The sequence below is a fragment of the Dendropsophus ebraccatus genome, chromosome 1 (genome assembly GCF_027789765.1).
Source record: "Dendropsophus ebraccatus isolate aDenEbr1 chromosome 1, aDenEbr1.pat, whole genome shotgun sequence".
Taxonomy (NCBI): Eukaryota; Metazoa; Chordata; class Amphibia; order Anura; family Hylidae; genus Dendropsophus; species Dendropsophus ebraccatus.
The window spans coordinates 32,078,168-32,099,045 of NC_091454.1; the positions used below are offsets into that span (position 1 = coordinate 32,078,168).

The following is a 20,878-nucleotide window of genomic DNA, read 5'->3' on the forward strand; positions in this document are numbered from 1 at the left end:
CTCATGTCCTGAGCACCGCTTGGGCTCTTGTCCCAGACACCACTATGGCTCATGTCCTGAGCACCACTCTGGCTCATGTCCTGAGCACCACTATGACTCCTGTCGTGAGCACCACTATGGCTCATGTCCCGAGCGCCACTATGGCTCATGTCCCGGGCGCCACTTGGGCTCTCAGACAACACTATGGGCCACAACTTAAACCACTCACACAGGGCTGATGACTTGACCCATGGTGGACAGCTTAATGGTCAGACCACCATGGATCGCCTCATGGGCACCACCATGTGTAGCTTCATTGGCACTGTGGCAGTACTGTAAGTGATGGCATCAGTGTATGAGCTACTAAAGCCCCATTGATGTTAGTATTTGACATTTCTGAAGATATGAGATAAAGATAAGATAAAGAAAATGAAGAATGAGCTAATAGAGTTTTTTAGGTTTCCTCAGTTTGGCCCAGATGTGGTTAGCAGAACAGGAAGGCTCTTTAGATGTATGTTTTACATACATATAAATGTCCACAGTTCTCATAGATTATAAAGGGATGTCCACATGCACAGTAGGTGACCATTTATATTTCCCACTTATGGGGCCTGGCCCCAGTAATGTCCTTGTGGCACAGTACTAACAGTGGCAAATGTGGCACCCAGATTTTCTTGGTAAATTTGGTAAAAGCACTTGAGTACTCCCCCAAACGTTCAACTCTTTGGTCGTTCACTTTGTGGGATTGTACTGTCAAAATCAGGAGTCTTGCCAAGTATAGCATTAGTGTATGGAACACATTTTATTTACTTTATTACTCTCAATGCGAGGCATCTCTGGTGATTTGGCATTGTGTAGGATGCCCTTTATTATGGTAGGTGACTCATTATAACGCCTATAGAGACAATATGGAAGCCTGACACTATAGCACATTGGGATCTCTGTTTGCTGTAAGTGTGGCATTAAAAGGCACCAATGTCATTTGGATACCAGGTACAACATTCTCTCAAAAACACAGTAGGAACAGTACTTATAGGGTATGGAAGGAGCAGCTAGCATTTCACAATAATAATACATAAGAATACAAATAGAATTTTTTTAAGTTTTTCAAAACGTGGAAGATGGATTGTGGTCAGTGGGTCATACGATATGCCACATCTTACTGGGGCATAGATCTGGTCTACATAATGGGGGAGATTTATCAAACATGGGGGGAGATTTATCAAACATGGTGTAAAGTAAAACTGCCTTAGTTGCCCCTAGCAACCAATCAGATTCCACTTTTCATCCCTCACAAACTCTTTGGGAAAAGAAAGGTAGAATCTGATTGGTTGTTAGGGGCAACTGAGCCATTGTCACTTTACACCATGTTTGATAAATCTCCCCCATGGTGTACAGTGAAACTGGCTTAGTTGCCCCTAGCAACCAATCAGATTCCACTTTTCATTCCTCACAGACTCTTTTGAAAATGAAAGGTGGAATCTGATTGGTTGCTAGGGGCAACTGAGACCGTTCTACTTTACACCAGTTTGATAAATCTCCCCCATTATGTTTTCATCATATGTAAACAACTTCTCAGTTGTATGGATGGCCATAGACTGTAACCGTTGTTCATGTAGCCACTCGGGGGGGAAAAAAAAGCCAAATGGAGTTAAAATCAGGTCACATTGGTCAAACCCCCTGTTAATAAGGCTGCGTTCACACTACGCATATTTCAGTCAGTATATGTATATTTCAGTCAGTATATTTCAGTCAGTATTGCAACCAAAACCAGGAGTGGATTAAAAACACAGAAAGGATCTGTTCACACAATGTTGAAATTGAGTGGATGGCCGCAATATAACGGTATATAACGGCCATTATTTCAATATAACAGCCGTTGTTCTAAAATAACAGCAAATATTTGCCATTAAATGGCGGCCATCCGCTCAATTTCAACATTGTGTGATCAGATCCTTTCTGTGTTTTTAATCCACTCCTGGTTTTGGTTGCAATACTGACTGAAATATACGTAGTGTGAACCCAGCCTACGACTGTAATGACACACCTCAGTAAAAAAAAAACAACAAAAAAAACACTCCCATTAACTTCAATGGGAGATTGGGAACCACACAGGAACGAAGTAAAATGTCACTGTTTTTCCACTCACCCTAAAACTCCCTTTGAAGTTAATGCAAGCTTCATAACCATCTATCTGCAGCTCAGAGAGAGTGGCTTATGGCGGTGTGAACAGGACCCAAGGATTTTTCAGTATCCCATTTGTTATCTGAGTCATGACGCTAATGTGAGCCTAATCTATTGATATTATTGATAGAGCAGTACAGTAAAGATCCGCATGATGATTCAGAGCCTCTGAGCTTGTTCTAGATGTAGATTGGGCCTCGCTTCCCGTCCTTTATGGCGTTCTTGGCTGGCAGAGTCAGTTTTCATCCTGCTAAAATGCATGGAGATACTTCTTGTGGTCATGGGTCAGTCGTGTTCCTGTGTGAACTATGTTACTGGCAGCTAATACACACATCCCTTTTGGCTAGGACCAATATTTGTGAGAGCCTGTGTAACCCTTGTGTCTGTTGGCAGCGATCTGAGTGGTAGTGGAATGTGTGCGCATTATGTGCAAGTGCTAAATGTAGCAGAGCCGTGCTAAGAAAGCAATATGTTCCAGTAAACACCACCGCCAGACAGAGGACATTTATCAGCTTGCTGTTTTTGTGACCTTCAGGCTTTACAGAGGCTGGCGAGTCAATACCTTAAGAGAGACTGGCATCGCGGAAAGAATGAATCCAGTGAATGCAGGTAGGTGGGTACACTAGAGTAATACAGTATGTCACATCGTAGATACAGTAGTTGTGTATGTGATATATGGCCTGTGTTATAGTTGTAATTTTCCAGATCAAGTCTGTGAATCGGAGTAGGGATTCATTGCAAGTATTGTTGCCGTATTATATATTCACCCATGGGTATCTGTGTTCATAGAGCATCATTATGCCTTTTCTATTTGGTGCCGCACACTTGAGAAAAAGATGAAGACACGAAGATCCACTGTAATTTTAAGCACTGATCATATTAAAGTGAAAATATTTTTCTTTCATATCAATTGGTATCAGAAAGTGTAATCTCCTTTTATTAAAAAAAAATCTCCAGTCTTCCTGTGATTATCAGCTGCTGTATGTCCTGCAGGAAGGGGTGTATTCTTTCCAGTTTGACACAGTGCTCTCTGATGCCACCTCTGGAACTATGTAGAGCATGAGCAAATCCCTTATAGAAAACCTTTCCTGTTCTCCAGACCAGAAAGAACACACCACTTCCTACAGGACATATAGCAGCTGATAAGTACTGTAAGATTGTTTTTTTTTTTTTTTTTTTTTTTTTTATAGAAGCAAATTACAAATCTCTAGCACTTTCTTTCACCAGTCGATTTTAAAGTGTGTTTTATTTATTTTTTAGCTCAGTACCCTCAGTACTAATAGGTTGATTGAAAAAAAAAAAACATGTATCCTAAGTAAGGAGTGCTCTGCTCCACTGACTACCTCCTACTACTGGAACCTTTAGTCCCATTGTGGTTAAGAGTTAAAAAAAAAAAAAATCTAAGAATAACTTCTATTGATTTTACTGGGTGAAACCTCACCTTTAGTAGGTAACAGGTTTGTATGGTCGACAACCAAAGTGCACACCTGTTTAGTAGTAAAGGGAATTTTTTTCCCCCAATCATATTAAATTGTCCTTATTATTAGAAAGAAAAACGTGACATGTTGCAGAGCCTGGTTGGGGTGTGAGTGTTCAGACTCCCTGGCTCGCTGCCTTATTACATGCAGTTGGTAGAGGAGTGGAGAATACTCCCCCCTAATGTAATCTATAAGGGTGTTAGGGTCACAGATAATTTGCCGTGTGGCCCAGATACATTCAGTGGGGTTGAAGAGCAGCCACTTGAGTTCTTTCACACAAATTATGGAGGGAACTTTTGTGCAATCGCCTCATTCTTTTTTCCTTACAAATCCCTAGGTACAAGTATTCTTTGGCCAGTAAGGATTGCGTGCATGCCGTGACGTTTTTGAAAAGATGCAATTTTTTTTTCTTTTTGCAGTGATACTTCCCAGAGCACATCTACACACAGTCAACAGGGAATATCAAGCTCTTGTTACTCCATACCCAACGACAGCCTAGTTATAGGGGTCAATAGAAACAAGTAGCGAGCACTCACCAAAAGTTTGCAAATCAAATCCGGTTCATTTCTTAGGCAACTTCATCAATGCAGAGAGGGGGGAGTATGCAGCAAGCACCTCCTCACTAATAGACCACAATTGTTTCACGCGGGCTGCGCTTCTTTCGGTCTATGGTGGTGGTGAAACAACCATCAATGAGCACGTGTATGCTCCACACTCCCCCCCTCCCTGCATTGATGAAGTTGCCTAAGAAATGAACCGCCTTTGATTTGCAAGTTTTTGGTGAGTGCTCGCTACTTGTTTCTATTCACTGTCCATCACGTACCTTTGTTCAGCTGAGCACCACTGTGTTTTGCCTCACCGGGATCCTGATCATAGCCTGTCCCCATATTGAGTCCAAGTGTTGGAGATTGCTGTAGCGGTGCCATCCGCCTCTACTATTGTCTAGTTATAGGGGTATTTCTATCTGAGCTCCCATCTGAACTTGAGAGCATTCAGTGGGCCGATAAAAAGTGAATTGCTGTAACAATTACAGTACATCCCTGTCCCAAGCCCAGTCAGATATTGGGGGCCAAGGAGGGGGCTATGCAGAGGTATTACAGCACTTCAAGGGCTTTGTTTTTAGTATATGTAGGTATGAAGTTGCTTGACCATGGAAGACCGTAAGGCTCCCATAATGAGTTGTGCTCATGGCCCGTTCCAAAGGCAGTTTTCAACCCAGGGTCTGACTACGGCACATTTTGCCACCCCACCATAATCCCAGGTGTACGACATTTGTGTAATGTTCCCTCCTGAACACTGAAATATCAAGAAGGACAAGCCATGAGGTTTTTGTGAAGCACATACAGCAATGGAGGCTAAAATGGTGGCCTATCCTCATCAGCAGTGAGTTCTGCTTTGGCCCCAGTAGTAATGATGGTCAAAATTGGTCTGGAGACCACGAGGGTGTAAAGGGGCATTCACAGGGGCGCTGATACTCGATACTGAATAAACTAAGGTGTTTTGAATATTTTGTTTTCCTATTATTTGCATATTTTTATGTATACAGTATCAGTCCTGTGAGTTCCGTAATTCCAAGACTTCTCCTTCTTGGTGTTACAACAGGTCTATTGTTTTTCAGACTTCTGTGTATTCAGCCAGCATATGGCACTTTGGGGGAGATTTATCAAACATGGTGTAAAGTGAAACTGGCTCAGTTGCCCCTAGCAACCAATCAGATTCCACCTTTCATTTTTCAAAGAGTCTGTGAGGAATCAAAAGTGCAATCTGATTGGTTGTTAGGGGCAACTGAGTCAGCTCTACTTTACACCCTGTTTGATACATCTCCTCCATCCAGTGTAGGACCTGTGCTTCATATAAAGGTGATAAACCTATTGCAGACATTGATTATGCTCATACAATAAGTTCACACACAGTATTTTGAGTGGTTTATTGTTTCCAAAAAAAAATCCCCAAACTCAATGGAAAAAAAGCTGGTCCGATTTGTAAAATGTTTGGCTGTAAAATGAAAGCAGAAAATCTTTCCACATATCACTTGTGCATTTGCCACCCCATAAGGCTATGCTTTAGTCCAGATGCATTAATTGTGATACAGTTCCGCCCCACTTTCTAAACCCGCCCTCTTCAAGCCAGATATAAATAACCCCTTTATGTTCAAGATCTTCCCTCCCACACCTTTTTCATCCTTCAAAAAAAAGTCTATGAATATATGATATATGATAAAAAATATGATAAATATCTGGAAAAAAAAATGGAAAAAAGTGAAAAAAATGCAAAGTAAAAAAAGTTTATTGACCACATTTACTCATATTGTCATTGTCATTAAAAGGAAGCCAACAGCAGGTTAGAAGCATGTAACCTGCTTGTATGTCCCTATAGATAATGGGGTGGATCCTCTGCACTGTTTTTGGAAACTTATTAGCTTATTACATATGTAAATGAGGCTGTTTGGTGCACTAGGGGCAGGACTCATGAATATTCATGCAGCGCTCTGCAGATATGGGCGCTGGAGTGACGTCACTGGAGAGCGCCGCTCCAATATTCATTATGAGGGATGGTAGTCCCGCCCCTGTGTACCAAACCACCTTATTTACATATCTCATAAACTACAAAGTTTACTAAAACAGCGCTGAGGATCAATGTAAAAAACTGATCTTCATCCTTAGCACCCCATGCACTATAGGGACATATCCGCAGGTTACATGATTCTGATCCCTTTAAATGAATAGGAATAATTTAATTTGGCGATGAGCTGACGGACACAGGTGGAAATGAAGTGGTTAATGTCCGCAGTTTACACCTCTCTAATGGAGTTTTAATACATTTCATTTCCTTTTATAATGAAAGATTCTAAACAAAATTTGGCAGCAATAAAATCTTGCGGTGAATAAACGCTTTGTACTTTGGCCGAGAGATTGTTCTGGCAAACGGCGCCGATCCTTTAATGACAATCAGTCCTGACACCATTATAGAGGAAACTTCATCTGTTGTGTAATGAGAAAGTAAAAGATGACCAAGTTACTGACTCACTAGATTCAATTAACGTTCCGCAAGAGACATTGATTGTGATTTATTGTTTCCAGCTTCTGTGCTTTCTATAGTGAACCATATATATACATACATACATACATACACACAGTCTATTGGCCCATTTTGACAAGATTGCTTGTTAAAGTTGCCGCAGGTTGGATGGGGATATTACCAAACTTCGACCAGTCCGTTCTGCCTCTCAACTTAGAGATTTATAGCATCAGGGTGGGTTCACACCTAACGGATCCGCAGCAGATTTCACTCTGTTAATTTTTAAAGAGTCACTGTCGTATTTTTTTTTTTTTGCAGAAATCAATAGTCCAGGCGATTTTAAGAAACTTTGTAATTGGGTTTATTAGCCAAATCTGCCATTATCTGCATGTAAAAAGCCTTTTCCCAGGTCCCCCCCTCCTTCCTCTTTTTCATCCACTCTGAAAAATCTGAAAATTGTGACTTGTTGCAGGAGACGTACCCTGTCTGCTCCTACAGAGATGGGAGGGGGGAGGAGGAAGGAGGGAGTTAGCCGGCAGCAGAAAGCAGATAACAGAGGATTACAGGCACGGAGCTGGGTGACAGCTGTAGTCCGAGCTCAGACAGGTCACTGGTGACTGTCACAGGAGATATCCCGTGAGGGATTTGTAGATTAACTCTTTGTTGTCCTGTTTTGGTCTTTTCTTTAGCTCTCTCCATAGGAGAACAATGAAGACAGGGGGGAGAGCTTCAAACTGCTTTTTCATGATAAAAATGCATTTTTCGGATAATAAACCCAATTACAAAGTTTCTTAAAATCGCCTGGACTATTGATTTCTCCAAAAAAAAAATTCACGACAGTGACACTTTAAGCTAAATCCACTGTGGATCGCTTTACTGTAACTTTCAGCCCGAGCGCTGCCACTGCGAATCGCTTTACTGTCTTTTACATACTTGCAGCGGGATGAGAATTCCTCTGAGAGTATTTAATCCTATTGAAAGTGAGAGTGAAGGGAACCGCTGCGGATCCGTTACTTGTGAACCCACTCTCAAAGTGTTACTATCATTTGCAGTAACTTTTTACATGTCCTCAGATCACATCGGGTCTCATTCCTGTGACCCTCTGCAAGCCAGAGATACGGTCTGAGGAGTTTACGGCATTTTGCTTCACTTCCCAATCAGCAGAACATCTGACTTCTTTTTCCATAGACTCTAAGGGCCCTATTCCACCAGACGATTATCGTTCAGATTATCGTTAAATCGTTCGACTCTAAACCATAATCGTTCGTTTGAATAGCAGTTAACGACTAATGACCGAACGAGAAATCGTTGATCGTTCAATAAGACCTGGACCTATTTTTATCATTGCTCGTAATTGTTTGCATTGAATAAGAAGTCGTTTGGTTGTTTGCAGTAGTGACGAACGCAATAGCGACCACAAGACGACCGCAAGAACGATCATAAGTAACGATTATCTTTCCATGTAAATGGGTTAACGATTTCAGGTCTTTTGTAATAGCGGTCGTTTGTATTGTTTATCATTAACGATTATGCGAACGATAATCGTCCCATGGAATAGGGCCCTAAGGGTATATGCACACTATGGAAATCACGCAGATATCTTCCAGTAAATTTCATCACTCTCCCCTTGGCGCTCCCGCTTGAAGTTTCGCCAGTCCCATAGGCTCCATTCTATGCGCAGGCAGATTCTGCCCTCCACCCTAAGAATTGTCATGTCAATTTCTTTGGGCGGACGGCAGATTCTGCCTGAGCATAGAATGGAGTCTATGGGACCGGCGGAACTTCAAGAAGGAAGTTATCCGCGTGATTTGCGTAGTGTGCATATACGTAGCGTAGTGTGTCCTAATGAAGCAATTGAGTTGCAGAGAGCATACTGTTGTGCACTCCCCTAGGCTGTATCTTGGGATCGTTGCAGGTCTCAGGAGTGAGACCCAGTATGAGTTACTGTAGAGGTCAGTAATCTGCGCCATCAAATCTGCTGCAGATCCTGTATGTGTGAACGCACCCTCAAAAAGTATTCCATATGTGTTTTTTATTCTTTGCTTTCAGAGGTCATAGCTGATTTAGTGCGCTATCTTTACCTGTGGCCCTCCGGCAGTAGCACAGAAGGCAACCCGTAATATTCTTAGGCAATTATAGTGCAGCTTGTCATAGTTAATATTGGTTATTATTGCTCTATACAACCCTCCTTTTACCCATTACAATAAACCTCTAGGGTGTCATGTTTATTTCGTACATGTTTCTGCATGTTTGCTGAATGGTCTCTTTTATCCCCACAGGAGTGTGTTTTCTGTGTGGAAGTCTATGATGGAAGGAACGGCCTTTATAGGACAAACCCGAGTCACAGCTGCAGAGAATTATAGAAACCTGACAACGGAAACTGCTAGAACGGCCAGAATTGCAAAAGAACAGCTCTTGAAAAAAGTACAAAATTAAAAAAAAAAAATTTTTGCGAAACTTTAATGCTCTGTGACTGTGAATGAAGTACAGTAAGTAAGGAAAATAGGTTGCAGTCCTTGTATGAACACTATGGATCATGGCACATACCATACATTGAGGCTTTATTTATTTAGTTTCAGGAAGGATTAGGGCATACAGTGCATTCAGATTGCTTACTGATGTCCCACTTGGCTGGTAAACATACCCCTATTGTTGTTGGCTGTCCCATTGTTATTCTCTATATCCCTGGCTGCCAAAGAGAAACATTTGAGGACCAGGACCCTTTTCTAAGGAGCTGGTGACTAAGGCTGGGTTCACACTGCTTTTGCAATCCTTTTTTTTTATTTTCATCCATTTTTGCAAAAAACTGATAGAAAAACCGATTAATTTGTGTGCATCTGTTTTGATCAGTTTTTCCATGATGCAGCTCTACTGGGATTAGGCACTGAAGACTGGGCTCTACCTGATCTTACGATTCTCCTACATGTACCGTAATCCCGACTATGAGTGAAATCATAAATGTAGTTGGTTATAACTGTCAGATGGAATTGTCCATTGCTTCAAGATTGGGATCCATTGCTAAAATGAGATCTAATTGGGAGAAATGGACCAACCTATCTCCCGCTCTTATCTCCAGGTTTATTGGTTCTTCACCTGTATCAGATGTGAATGTTACGCAACAGTGAGGTATTTAAAGAGGGGCTTCTTAAAATTGTACCCTATAATACGTTAGCCGTTACGACTCACGGCCCCTAGGGTTATCCCTTAGTATTATGTGTCAGTATTGTGTTTCCAGTGTATTACGTGTAAGTTCTGTGTTTCCAGTATTGATACCACTGCCTAATTTTGCATGATGTAACTATACAAAAAAAGACAACATATGTTTTGTATGTTTTGTACAGTTTATTGGGCAACATGTTGTTGCCTTTGTGTTTTCTTTCCTGTTAAAATTTTTTTTAATCTTAATAAAATTATAAATAAAAAAAGAAGAAAAACGTATGCACCATGATCCGTTTTTTTTCTAATGGAAGTCAATGGAAAAACGGATCAAAAGGGATGCACAATCGTTTTTTTGTTTTTTTTTAAAGTTTTGCAAAAACGTAGTGTGAACCTAGCCCTATGAAGTGTTCTCCCTGTAATCCTGTAATGTGGGAAGATCAATATTGTATTTACTACTTTTAGCATTGGTCTATTAACCAATATAAAGGAGCTTTCATGGTCACATATGTAAGAATTCTGCAATTTTACCTTTCATCTTAAAGATAAATTCCCTTATGTCATCTTCCATCCCCAGAGCATAGAGCAGCTCTTGAAAGCTCAGAATGAATTATTAGACACGGTGAAAGAAGTCAGCAAAACCAAAAAGCGTTACGTCCACATGGAACGCGTCAGTGAAGTGGCTAAAGAGAAGGCTGCTGACACCGAAGCAAGGTGAGAAGTTTCCCACTGACGCCTAATGACATGGGAAAATATCAGCAGCGTCTGCAACTTTTTAAAATTTAGTTTTTGTACCTTTTTTTTAATTTATGTTTTGTTACATAAACATTTGATTTAGAATTGCAGAATTTGTAAGCATTTCATCATTTCTGGTGTAAGGCTTATAAAGCTGAGGGTTATTATAGTCACTGTCTAGAGCGGGAAATAAACAGATCTGTTAGTTCTGGGATGTGTTAGTGATAGCTGCGGATGAAGTTTAATGGTTTCTTGTACATTCTTGGCTACCTCTGAGTGGATAGGACCTGGGTTAGGAACCATTCTGCCTGTCATACTTGCGTAGCTCATTTGTAAACATTATTTGGTTTCCATAATAAATTTCCTTACTTTTGGTAACAGGTTCAGTGTGATTCCCGATGTAGTTATTATGTAGGACCTCTTAAAGGAGCATTCCTATCTGGGCTTGTAATCCCCGATCTAAAATGATAACTGGGGACCCTTACCGATCCCGAGAACAGGGACGCTATTGCCCTGCAATGAATGAAGTGCGCCTTTATGACCACTGCAGCCGACTCTCCATTTTCTATCGTGCTGCTGAACGCTTCTGAGCACCGAACTGGGAAGCAATTGGTGGCCTCATAAAGAATTAATGCAGTGCAGACCGCACTGGTGCATGGAGAGATCCATTCATTGTGGGGCAATTTTGACTCCATCTTTGGGATTGTGGAGGTCTGGGCCTTTGGATCCCCTCTTCTTGTCCCCTATCTTATAAAATTTTGAAAAATTGCTTATCGGCAGGAGCCAGGGTAAAGGTAAAGAAGAATAAAAAGCTGACCTCACCAGCCTGGCACTACTCCAGTACCGTTGATGCTCCAGCTTTCCCTGCCTGACGTTCCCATACATTTGGCACGTGGCAATGCAGCCACTTGTCGCCCTCAGTGGTCAGTACATACATGACGAGACCACTACGGCAGTGATCCGCTGCAGCATCACATGCTCAATGTAAGGGGGTGCCATTGCAGAAACCTCAGGCAGGGGAAACCAGAGTAGTAGTATTTCTTTTAAATACAGGGTGAGGCTATGTTCACATGTTGTAAGAGTACGTGACCCGGACGGTCTCTGAAAAGATTATCCCAGCCAGTACTGCAGTACCGGCCGGATAATCAAACATTTGCCGCTTGCCTTACTTACCAAAATACAAGTACAGAGTAGAGCAGTGCTTCCACAATATCTATCCTGTTCCTAGGCATGAACTAACCTGCCTTTATATTATGTAACCTTGTGAGACTTGAATACTGCGAACTTATGACCTGACGCACTATAGATATGTAGCACTTGTGCTGGATGTACATTGCTATCTACAGACATTTTAGCTGACATTTTTTATTTTATTTTAAATTTAACTAATAAGTTACCGTATATAAAAGGCAAAAACACAATTATAAATGGACGGCAGCACTAAATAACATTTACAAATCTGCTATAAACTTTATAGCTGTTTCCCTAGTGGTGTCTAAAAAATAACCTGTGGGCCCCCCGGCCTTTTTAAAAACATACATGTAATTCTTTTGTTTTTCTTATTTTCTTTTTATCATGGTCCATATCCACTTGTTTAACACCTGTCCCTTTTTCTGAAGAGACCACAATGAAACCCAGACATATCCACTTGCTGCTTGGATAATGAGTACAAACAGTTATTTGTGAGGCTTGGAAGCAGATGTTTCCTCTGCATGTTGGTCTCCCACTTAGTGGTGGGTGTCAGAAAAATAGATCACTTGGTGTCTGCTTAGTGGGATCAAAAACTAACCCAGAGATTGTGTCTAGATGTATAACTTTGTAATATAATGTTATTAAAGAAATTGTAATGCTGTCCCCAATGGTTGTTTTAGGAACTGCAGAGCTGCACAAGCCCTGTCCTAGCAAAGTTAAAATTTGCTAGCACCGCATGCAGCATTAGTGATACTGAGCCTCCACACATGTCTGTTGAAGGTAGAAACTACTCTTAAGCCCCTATTACACAGGGCGACTGTGAGAAGCAAATGAGCGCTGTCAGCCCTCGTTTGCTCCTTGTTCCCCGCTCGCTACCGCCACTATTACATGTGGTGTGGTGGAGTCGTGCGGGGGGGGGGGGGGCTGCCCGGGTGATCGCTTGATCGTCCGGGCAGTCCATAGCATATAGCAGCCGCTATATCAGCCGATATTGTTCATGTCGGCTGATCGTTATGTTCTATTACACATGACGATTATCAGCCGAATACGGCCGATAATCGTTCCGTGTAATAGTGCCTTTAGGAAGCAGTCTGAGTCTGCAGCCTCAGCATAGTGTAGCAGAGTTAGCAGTAATAACCGTCAATAACTGCTCACTTTGCTACACTATGCTGCAGCGCTACTGACACAGACAGCTTACCTACTGTAATGTCCATTCTAATGCTAACATGCATTATAGTGTGTTTACACAGAGAGATTTATCTGACAGATTTTGGAAGCCAAAGCCAGGAATGGATTTGAAGAGAGGAGAAATCTCAGTCCTTCCTTTATGACCTGTTCCCTGTTTATAGTCTGTTCCTGGCTTTGGCTTCAAAAATCTGCCAGATAAATACCTCTGTGTAAACGCACCATTAGAACAGGCATGCAGCAGAGCCAGAGATATCTATAATTGCCCTGGGACAGCGCTTGTGCAGCCCTGCAGTTCCTGAAACAGCCATTGATAGCAGCAGGGGGGCCATGTGTAAAAAAAAAAAATATATATATATATATAAATATATATATATATATATATATATATATATATATATATATATATATATATATAATACATTTTTTTTTAAACATGTTATATAAATTTATTGAAAAAGTGTAAAGAAATAAATGTGTGTATATATATATATATATATATATATATATACACACATTATACATTTTTTTTAAACATGTTATATAAATTTATTGAAAAAGTGTAAAGAAATAAATAAATACCTCTGTAAAGTTGTTCCTTATTGTACATTGCTATTGTAGAACAATAGCTGATCTCATGTGTGGTCCTCTCACCAGGTTAAAGAAGAGCGACCATGGTATCTTTCACTCGAAAGCAAGTCTGCAGAAGCTCAGCGCCAAGGTATGACGACTGTTAAGATCCGGGAATAGTTTCCTGGCAGGAGACAAAAGTTTAATATATCTGGTTTACTTGTTAGAACGTTCAGCCAACAATTATTCTAAAGACCCAAGTGAACCAGCAGACAAATTAAATCCAGGATTAGTGCCAGCAGCCTAGAAACACAGCGAGAACAAGCAGGTGGACAGGGCTAACAACTGTGACCGATATTAAGCACATTCCTGCCTATTGTATTTGCTTGCAGTCGGTGCACGCTTCATTACGGATATGAGCACACCTTGTAATGACCTGAAATGATCAGTACAGGTTGCCAACCATTGCATGTAAACAGTTATGATCTGTCACATGCCATACATTGGAAGATTCGGGCTGTGTATTTAAAACATAAGGTCAACAAATCTGACTTTTTTTCTTTTTTTAATGTAGTTTTCAGCGCAGTTGTCAGACTGTACCCAGCAGCTGGCAGAGGCCCGGAATGAATACCTCTTTGCCCTGTCTGCTGCCAATGCCCACCTCAATCTGTACTACCTGTCTCACCTGCCTGACATCATGAAGGTTGGTAGTTACATTTTCATTGTCTTTTTTTTTTTTTTTTTTTACAATTAGAGGAGGTCTACATGACAACTGTGGTTGTATGACATTAAGATAACAGTGCAGACCCAAAAAATTACCTTTGCTAGACCTCTTCAGCATGTGCCTCAAAGTAATGGTAACAAATTTATCTGACAGATTTTTGAAGCCAAAGCCAGGAACAAACTATAAACAGAGAACCGGTCATAAAGAAAAGACTGAGATTTCTCCTATATTCAAATCCATGCCTGGCTTTGCCTTCAAAAATCTGTCAGATAAATCTGTCTGTGTAAACGTACCATAAGTCGAATACAACTGTTGTTAAAAAGAAAGACTTAGAAGTATTTTAGCTGTGCGACTTGGATGGAACTTACTGTCGCACAATGCTTGTCACTGTGGAGGTATTCCAGGAAAAATCTACTTTTTCCCCTATCCACAGGATAGTAGGAAAGTAAGAGATCACAGGGGGTCTGTCCTCTGTACCCCCCCACCCCACCGATCTCCATATCAGCCCCCCCCTGGCTTCTATATTAAATATAGAGCCACGGGTACGGCGCGTGACCCGTGGCTCTATTTATTCCTATGGAGCAGCTAGAAAGAGCTGAGTACAGCGCCCTTCCAGCTTACTCAGCTTTTTCTGCCGGTTCCATAGAATGAATAGAGACGCGAGTCACGTCGCTGTACCCACCCCAGGAGCCGGGGGCCCGATATGGAGATCAGCGTGGGGTACAGAGGTCGGACCCCCCCCCCCCCCCCCCCCCCCGTGATCCCTTACCTTTCCGCTGTCCTGTGGGTAGGGAAAACGTTGATTGATGTTTGATAGATCTCCCCCTGGGGGTTAAAGTCTTTTCTTTTGTCAGGTCTGTTTTCTTTGTTCTTTTCCTATCTTCTATTACTGACACTGTAAAAGTAACACAGTATGGAGATGCCATATTACCTCTAGTAATATAGGAATTCTTTTTCTATCACCCGATGGGTTTCCTAACATGGCTCACTGACACTCACATTCAGAGATTCCTCCCCATCTGTACAGAGACGTCTATACTAAATCTATACTTAGGACTGTGATCAATTATTTATATAGCTATGCAAAAGAACACTGCAGAGACACCATCACGTGTCTCGACGTCAGTGAACTAGCCAGACATTCCTCCGGGAAGGAACAACCAAGCCAAGGAATGTCTCCAATTAAGCCACCTAAGCAAGGTATCCATCCACAGACAGCTGTTTCAGAGTTTTTGCCTCTCATCAGTGTGGAGTAGGTTTCTGGCTAGTGGGAGCAATGCCTAGTAATGAGGTCAACCAGCGTTCTTATTTATATAGCTATCAGCATTGTATCAGGCTCAAACCTTTATGTCTGAAAGATATCCAATAAGTAATTTTTTTCCTTTCCCCCTTTAAGAGGACCTGAGATCAGTTAAAAAAAAATCAAGGAATCAACAGAAAGGGGTTTTACACACCATATTGATCCGCTGCTCCTCCAATGTGAAAATACTTGCCCAGCCAATCACTACTTGGGCGGATCACCCACCGCAGCTAATGATTGACCGAGTTGGTATTTCCCGTGTATCAATACGGGACAGAGAGTATTGGAATGATAACCGTACGTGATGATTTCATGTTATTTTTTGTTGTTTTATTTAGCCATCTGTTTAATCATGAGAACAGCGCATTTACAGACAGCATAACTTTATGTTGTTTTTATAATTCATTTAGGCATTTTTGTGGATTACATAAACTAACAGCAGGTAATATAATCAGACAGCCCCGAGCTCCTGACAAAATACCCAGGATTGTGTGCACATATATAAAATGTCAGGGCAATCTTATGACAATGACAGAAGGGCCTACTCCCCCTTTGTTTCCTGCTGTTCATAGAAGGCCAGGTACATAGAAGGTTCTCTCTGAGCCTGTTATTAAATACGTTTATATCCAGTTACAGTAGTCTCCTGCAGTGTACCTTTATGGGGGTTAAAAACCAGAAATGCTAGAAATGTGGTTGAATGATGACATATATAATAATAACAATAATTTTTATTTATATAGCGCCAACAGATTCCGCAGCACTTTACAATTCATATATATATATATATATATATATATATATATATATATAGTTATCAATCTAAAATCAAGCTATTAGTAGAAACCCTCTCTCCGGGTTTGCCAATAAATGTGACGTGTGAGTAGCTAGCTGAGTAGGACGTCTGCACACTTTTAAGTTTTCTTTTCCTTTTTTTTATACAATTCTATTTATGTGTATTGTAAAACAATGAGATCAGCATGCACAGGAAAACACCAGTGAGTCATTATAGTCTTTGTATCACCACATGAACCAGATCTGATGTGAGCTTCTCCAGTTGGTCAGGCAGGAATAGCTCCATGCATCGGTACTTTACTGATCCTTGCCAAAATTTTACTCTTCGAAAGTGGACTTTTAAAGCACTCCTAGATTATTAATATTTATTTATTTATTTTGCCACGGTAATGCAGACTCTCGCCACTATTTCTGCATTGTCATCTGTCTCATCATAGCTCTGCTGTATCCACACATCTTGACCTATTGATTTCAGACTGCATCCTCTTGCTTTCAAATCCACCTGCAGAGCTTGTGTGAAACAGTCAATGCAGTTTCATACAGGAGGTTCATCTGGCCAAGATGGTGACCCCATTGAGAGCACAGAAACACATGTAATTTCCTTCTTTGGAGCAGATCTTGTGTACCTTGCCTCTTTGGTGGTTCACTTCACACTGCAATCTTATGCATTCCCACAGTGTAATAAATGCATTACTTAAAGCGGCACTATATGCAGGTTCTGCCCAATGAACTGACTAATATGCCCTACAAGCTCTTTAACTTCTAACTTTATCACTGATAATAATTTTTTTCTCCTCCTCTGCATTCTGTAGATATTCCCTAATTGTCCCTATACTAATCAAAGGCTTAGGAGCATTTGGGGCGTCGCCCGTCAGCCCGAAGCACCTGCTTGTCCCACCCAGTCCTCACCCTCCCGCCCACTATGCCTGATCGTATATGCATAGTGGCCTCTATTTACTGCGCTTGTGCAGGGAAGATGTCCTGTCGGAGCGGGCTGCTTCCCGGGCAAGCGCGATTCGGATGGCCTCCTGATTCACTCAGTGAGAAGAATCCTGGCGGAGCAAAGTTTTTGTCATCCCTGAGGTCACTGAAAACGTATGTATTATTGTATGTTCGTCTGTTCATGTGTGTGACTTGAAATGATTGTCCTTTTGCAAATTGTATGAATGAGAGTGAGTTGAATAGTGTGTGCTTGGTGAAAGATTGTGGATGATGGGAGTGTGCTTGGCGTGGATGATGGGAGTACATACATACATACATACAGTGCAAACTCCCATCATCCACACCATGCACACTCTCATCATCCACACCATGCACACTCTCATCATCCACACCATGCACGCTCTCATCATCCACACCATGCACGCTCTCATCATCCACACCATGCACACTCTCATGATCCACACCATGCACGCTCTCATCATCCACACCATGCACACTCTCATCATCCACACCATGCACACTCTCATCATCCACACCATGCACAGATCCACACCATGCACACTCTCATGATCCACACCATGCACACTTTCATGATCCACACCATGCACACTCTCATGATCCACACCATGCACACTCTCATCATCCACACCATGCACGCTCTCATCATCCACACCATGCACACTCTCATCATCCACACCATGCACGCTCTCATCATCCACACCATGCACGCTCTCATCATCCACACCATGCACGCTCTCATCATCCACACCATGCACACTCTCATCATCCACACCATGCACACTCCCATGATCCACACCATGCACAATCTCTCAACAGGTACACACTATTCAACTCAATCTCATTCATACAATTTGCAAAAGAACAATCATTTCAAGTCACACACATGATCAGACAAACATACAATTATACTTACATTTCAGTGAACTCAGGGATGATAAAAATTTTCCTCTGGTAGAATCCACCAGGGACAGCCCTGATGATTCTGGGTTCAGGCGGCATGAGAAGGATGACAGGTTTAAAAGGAACCTGTCACCAAGACAATGCTATCTTATCTATCGCCATCATGTTATAGAGCAGGAAGAACTGAGAAAATTGATATAAAAAATTGATTGTGGTAAAAGATTCAGTATAACTTGTAATTTGTTGATTTAAAATTCCTTCTGATTCTGTGTAAGGAGTCCAGTGGGCGGTGTCACTCAGTGGACTGGACTCTTTAGCCTGGAAACATCAGAGATTTCTAATAATAAATTACAGGTTATACCAAATGTTTTTCCATAATGTTATATATCAATCTGCTCAGCTCCTTCTACTCTATAACATGATGGTGATGGCTTAGGTAGTATTTTCATGGTGATGGGTTCCCTTTAATATAGCTGTGGAGCTCGGGCTGTATACAGACTTTATATCGGTGTTCCTTATCTGCTATTATATTGGATAAGACATACTCCTTACTGTTATTGAATCACGGCTGGCGCTACTATATTGGTTGTCCTGGGCGTATTGCAACTGTCAGTCTCCATGATTATCTAAACAATAAATTGAATCAACAAGATATTATTCTGATGGGACTGAGCTGCACTTGGTTTTGCATCGTTTTACGTCTGCAGACGCCATCGTGGGTTAATAAAGGTTAATACTAGCAATGCTCGCAGCACACCCTCGGTTGTCTCAGTACTTCTCACGTAATGGGTAGATATCTGTCTTAGTATTGATACAAGTCCGGTATATCAATAATCCAATCCATATGCCAAAAATGGAAACTGTCTTTTATTGTCTCGCACTTCTAGGACCGGTCATACTGGATGCCTTTATAGCTGCTCCATATTGATTATAGCAAAGGCAAAATCTTCAGTGACATTAGATTTTTTTTTTTTTTTTACTCAAAAACTCATGACTTCCAGTAAGACCATTAAATCTTCTGCTTTAACCTTCTTTCTTTTTTTTTTTTTTTTTTTTTTAAATTATTGTGTCTGCTTGTCTTGTAGTAGTTTATATGTTTATAGGCTGCAGAGAGAAGAAGGAGACTCATTGCATCATCTTCCCTAAAGCAAGACACATGGGCCAGGATTCTAAATCTTAGTGCAAACATAGGTGGATTTATCACAGTGTGTCAGGGTCCATTTACACAGAAAGATTATCTGCCAAAGATTTGAAGCCAAAGCCAAGAACAGACTATAAACAGAGAACAGGTCATAAAGGAAAGCCTGAGATTTCTCCTCTTTTCAAACACACTCCATACCCAACAAAACATAGTGCCACACTCCATGCCCAACGAAATATGATGCCACGCACTGCCCCAAAAAGTGCCATGCAAATGCGCCCTCCTCAGAAATCCTTGTTGGGCCGGGCACCTGCAGAATGACTCAGGAGGCGATGACCTCTTGGGAGAAGGCACTTAGCGATCGGTCTTGGTCTTTAGGGCTCCATTGCCTATTCATTCAAGGGTCAGAGATCCAGGTTGGCATGCAGGTTCCCTGAATCTTCTGATTTGGGAAAACTGGCCAGATCTCACCCCTAGCAGTCAGCTCACTGACCCAACCAGCCTTGTGAGAATCTGCTCGCTATGGCATTATAGATGGTGCTCCATATACTTGGACTGGTAAGTGTAGGCATATAGGGCACCATATATAATGCCCGAGATCAGAGGTACATACTGTATAAGAAGGTCTCTGTGCAGGAAAAGACAGTATAGCTCTTGTTTCCCAGCAGCCTGCTTGATGTACAGTGGTGCCTTGGATTACGAGCATAATTCGTTTCGGGGACCATGCTTGTAATCAAAATCCACTTGTAAAGAGAAGCACATTTTTCCATAAGAAATAATTTAAATACAGAGAATTTGTTCCACACCCCAAAAATAAGTTTTTTTTTTTTTAATTCTTGTAAAACATGTAAAACAAATTAAACAAACATATAGAAACAGCAGAATATGTGATATTATAAGTTACTGTACAGTAATGGAGAGGATGGGAAACACAAGGGTGGACAGAGACTGCAGGGAGCATGAAGGAATGAGCAGGACAGATGGGGGCACATACATGCAGCACTCTCTGTCCGGGGAGAGAGAGGTTACAGCTATGGAGAGATTACCTGAATCTGAAGTGGATCTGCTATGATTTGGAAGGTGAGGAAGACTTCCTGGGTCAGAGTACACGGCTGTAGACCCCACTATACAGACCATGCCCTTCCCCCACTCACCCTCCCACCCAGTACAGGGAGTTCTTACACCAAAGCAATGCTCTTAAACCAAGTCACAAATTTGAAAACCTGTGAGCTCTTCTTGCAAAGCGCTCTCAATCCAAGTTACTCTTAAACCAAGGTGCCACTGTATTTGTCATATACTGTAGCCCTTTCTTGTACCAGAGGATAAAGCATGGGGAACCACAACCACAGTCCCCATAGACAAGGTCACTTGTGAGTAAATATGGAAAAAAAAGTAAGGTGGTAATCCTGAAGGAGCTATAAACAGTGATTGTCGCTCACATTTCCTATAGACAGATAAAAGTAAAAAAAAAAAAAAATTTGAAATTTAATTAACTTGTCAGATAGTGACCAATCCAGGATGTTTATGGTGAGATTTAGTTTGTTTCACTGTTCTTTGAAGAC

General features: G+C 41.4%; 1 protein-coding gene across 3 annotated transcripts in view; it reads left to right on the forward strand.

The window, feature by feature from the left end:
* Positions 1 to 20,878, forward strand: part of FCHSD1 (FCH and double SH3 domains 1) — a 71,637-nt gene that overhangs the window by 28,243 nt on the left and 22,516 nt on the right. For 2 of the 3 annotated variants that reach the window (XM_069969198.1, XM_069969199.1), the window contains exons 4-8: positions 2,699 to 2,772; positions 8,939 to 9,083; positions 10,393 to 10,529; positions 13,584 to 13,647; positions 14,071 to 14,199. In XM_069969198.1, coding sequence (XP_069825299.1) covers positions 2,699 to 2,772; positions 8,939 to 9,083; positions 10,393 to 10,529; positions 13,584 to 13,647; positions 14,071 to 14,199 — 549 coding nt within the window. Of the gene's footprint in view, positions 1 to 2,698; positions 2,777 to 8,938; positions 9,084 to 10,392; positions 10,530 to 13,583; positions 13,648 to 14,070; positions 14,200 to 20,878 lie in introns of all 3 variants that reach the window. The other variant, XM_069969200.1, reaches the window with a different exon arrangement.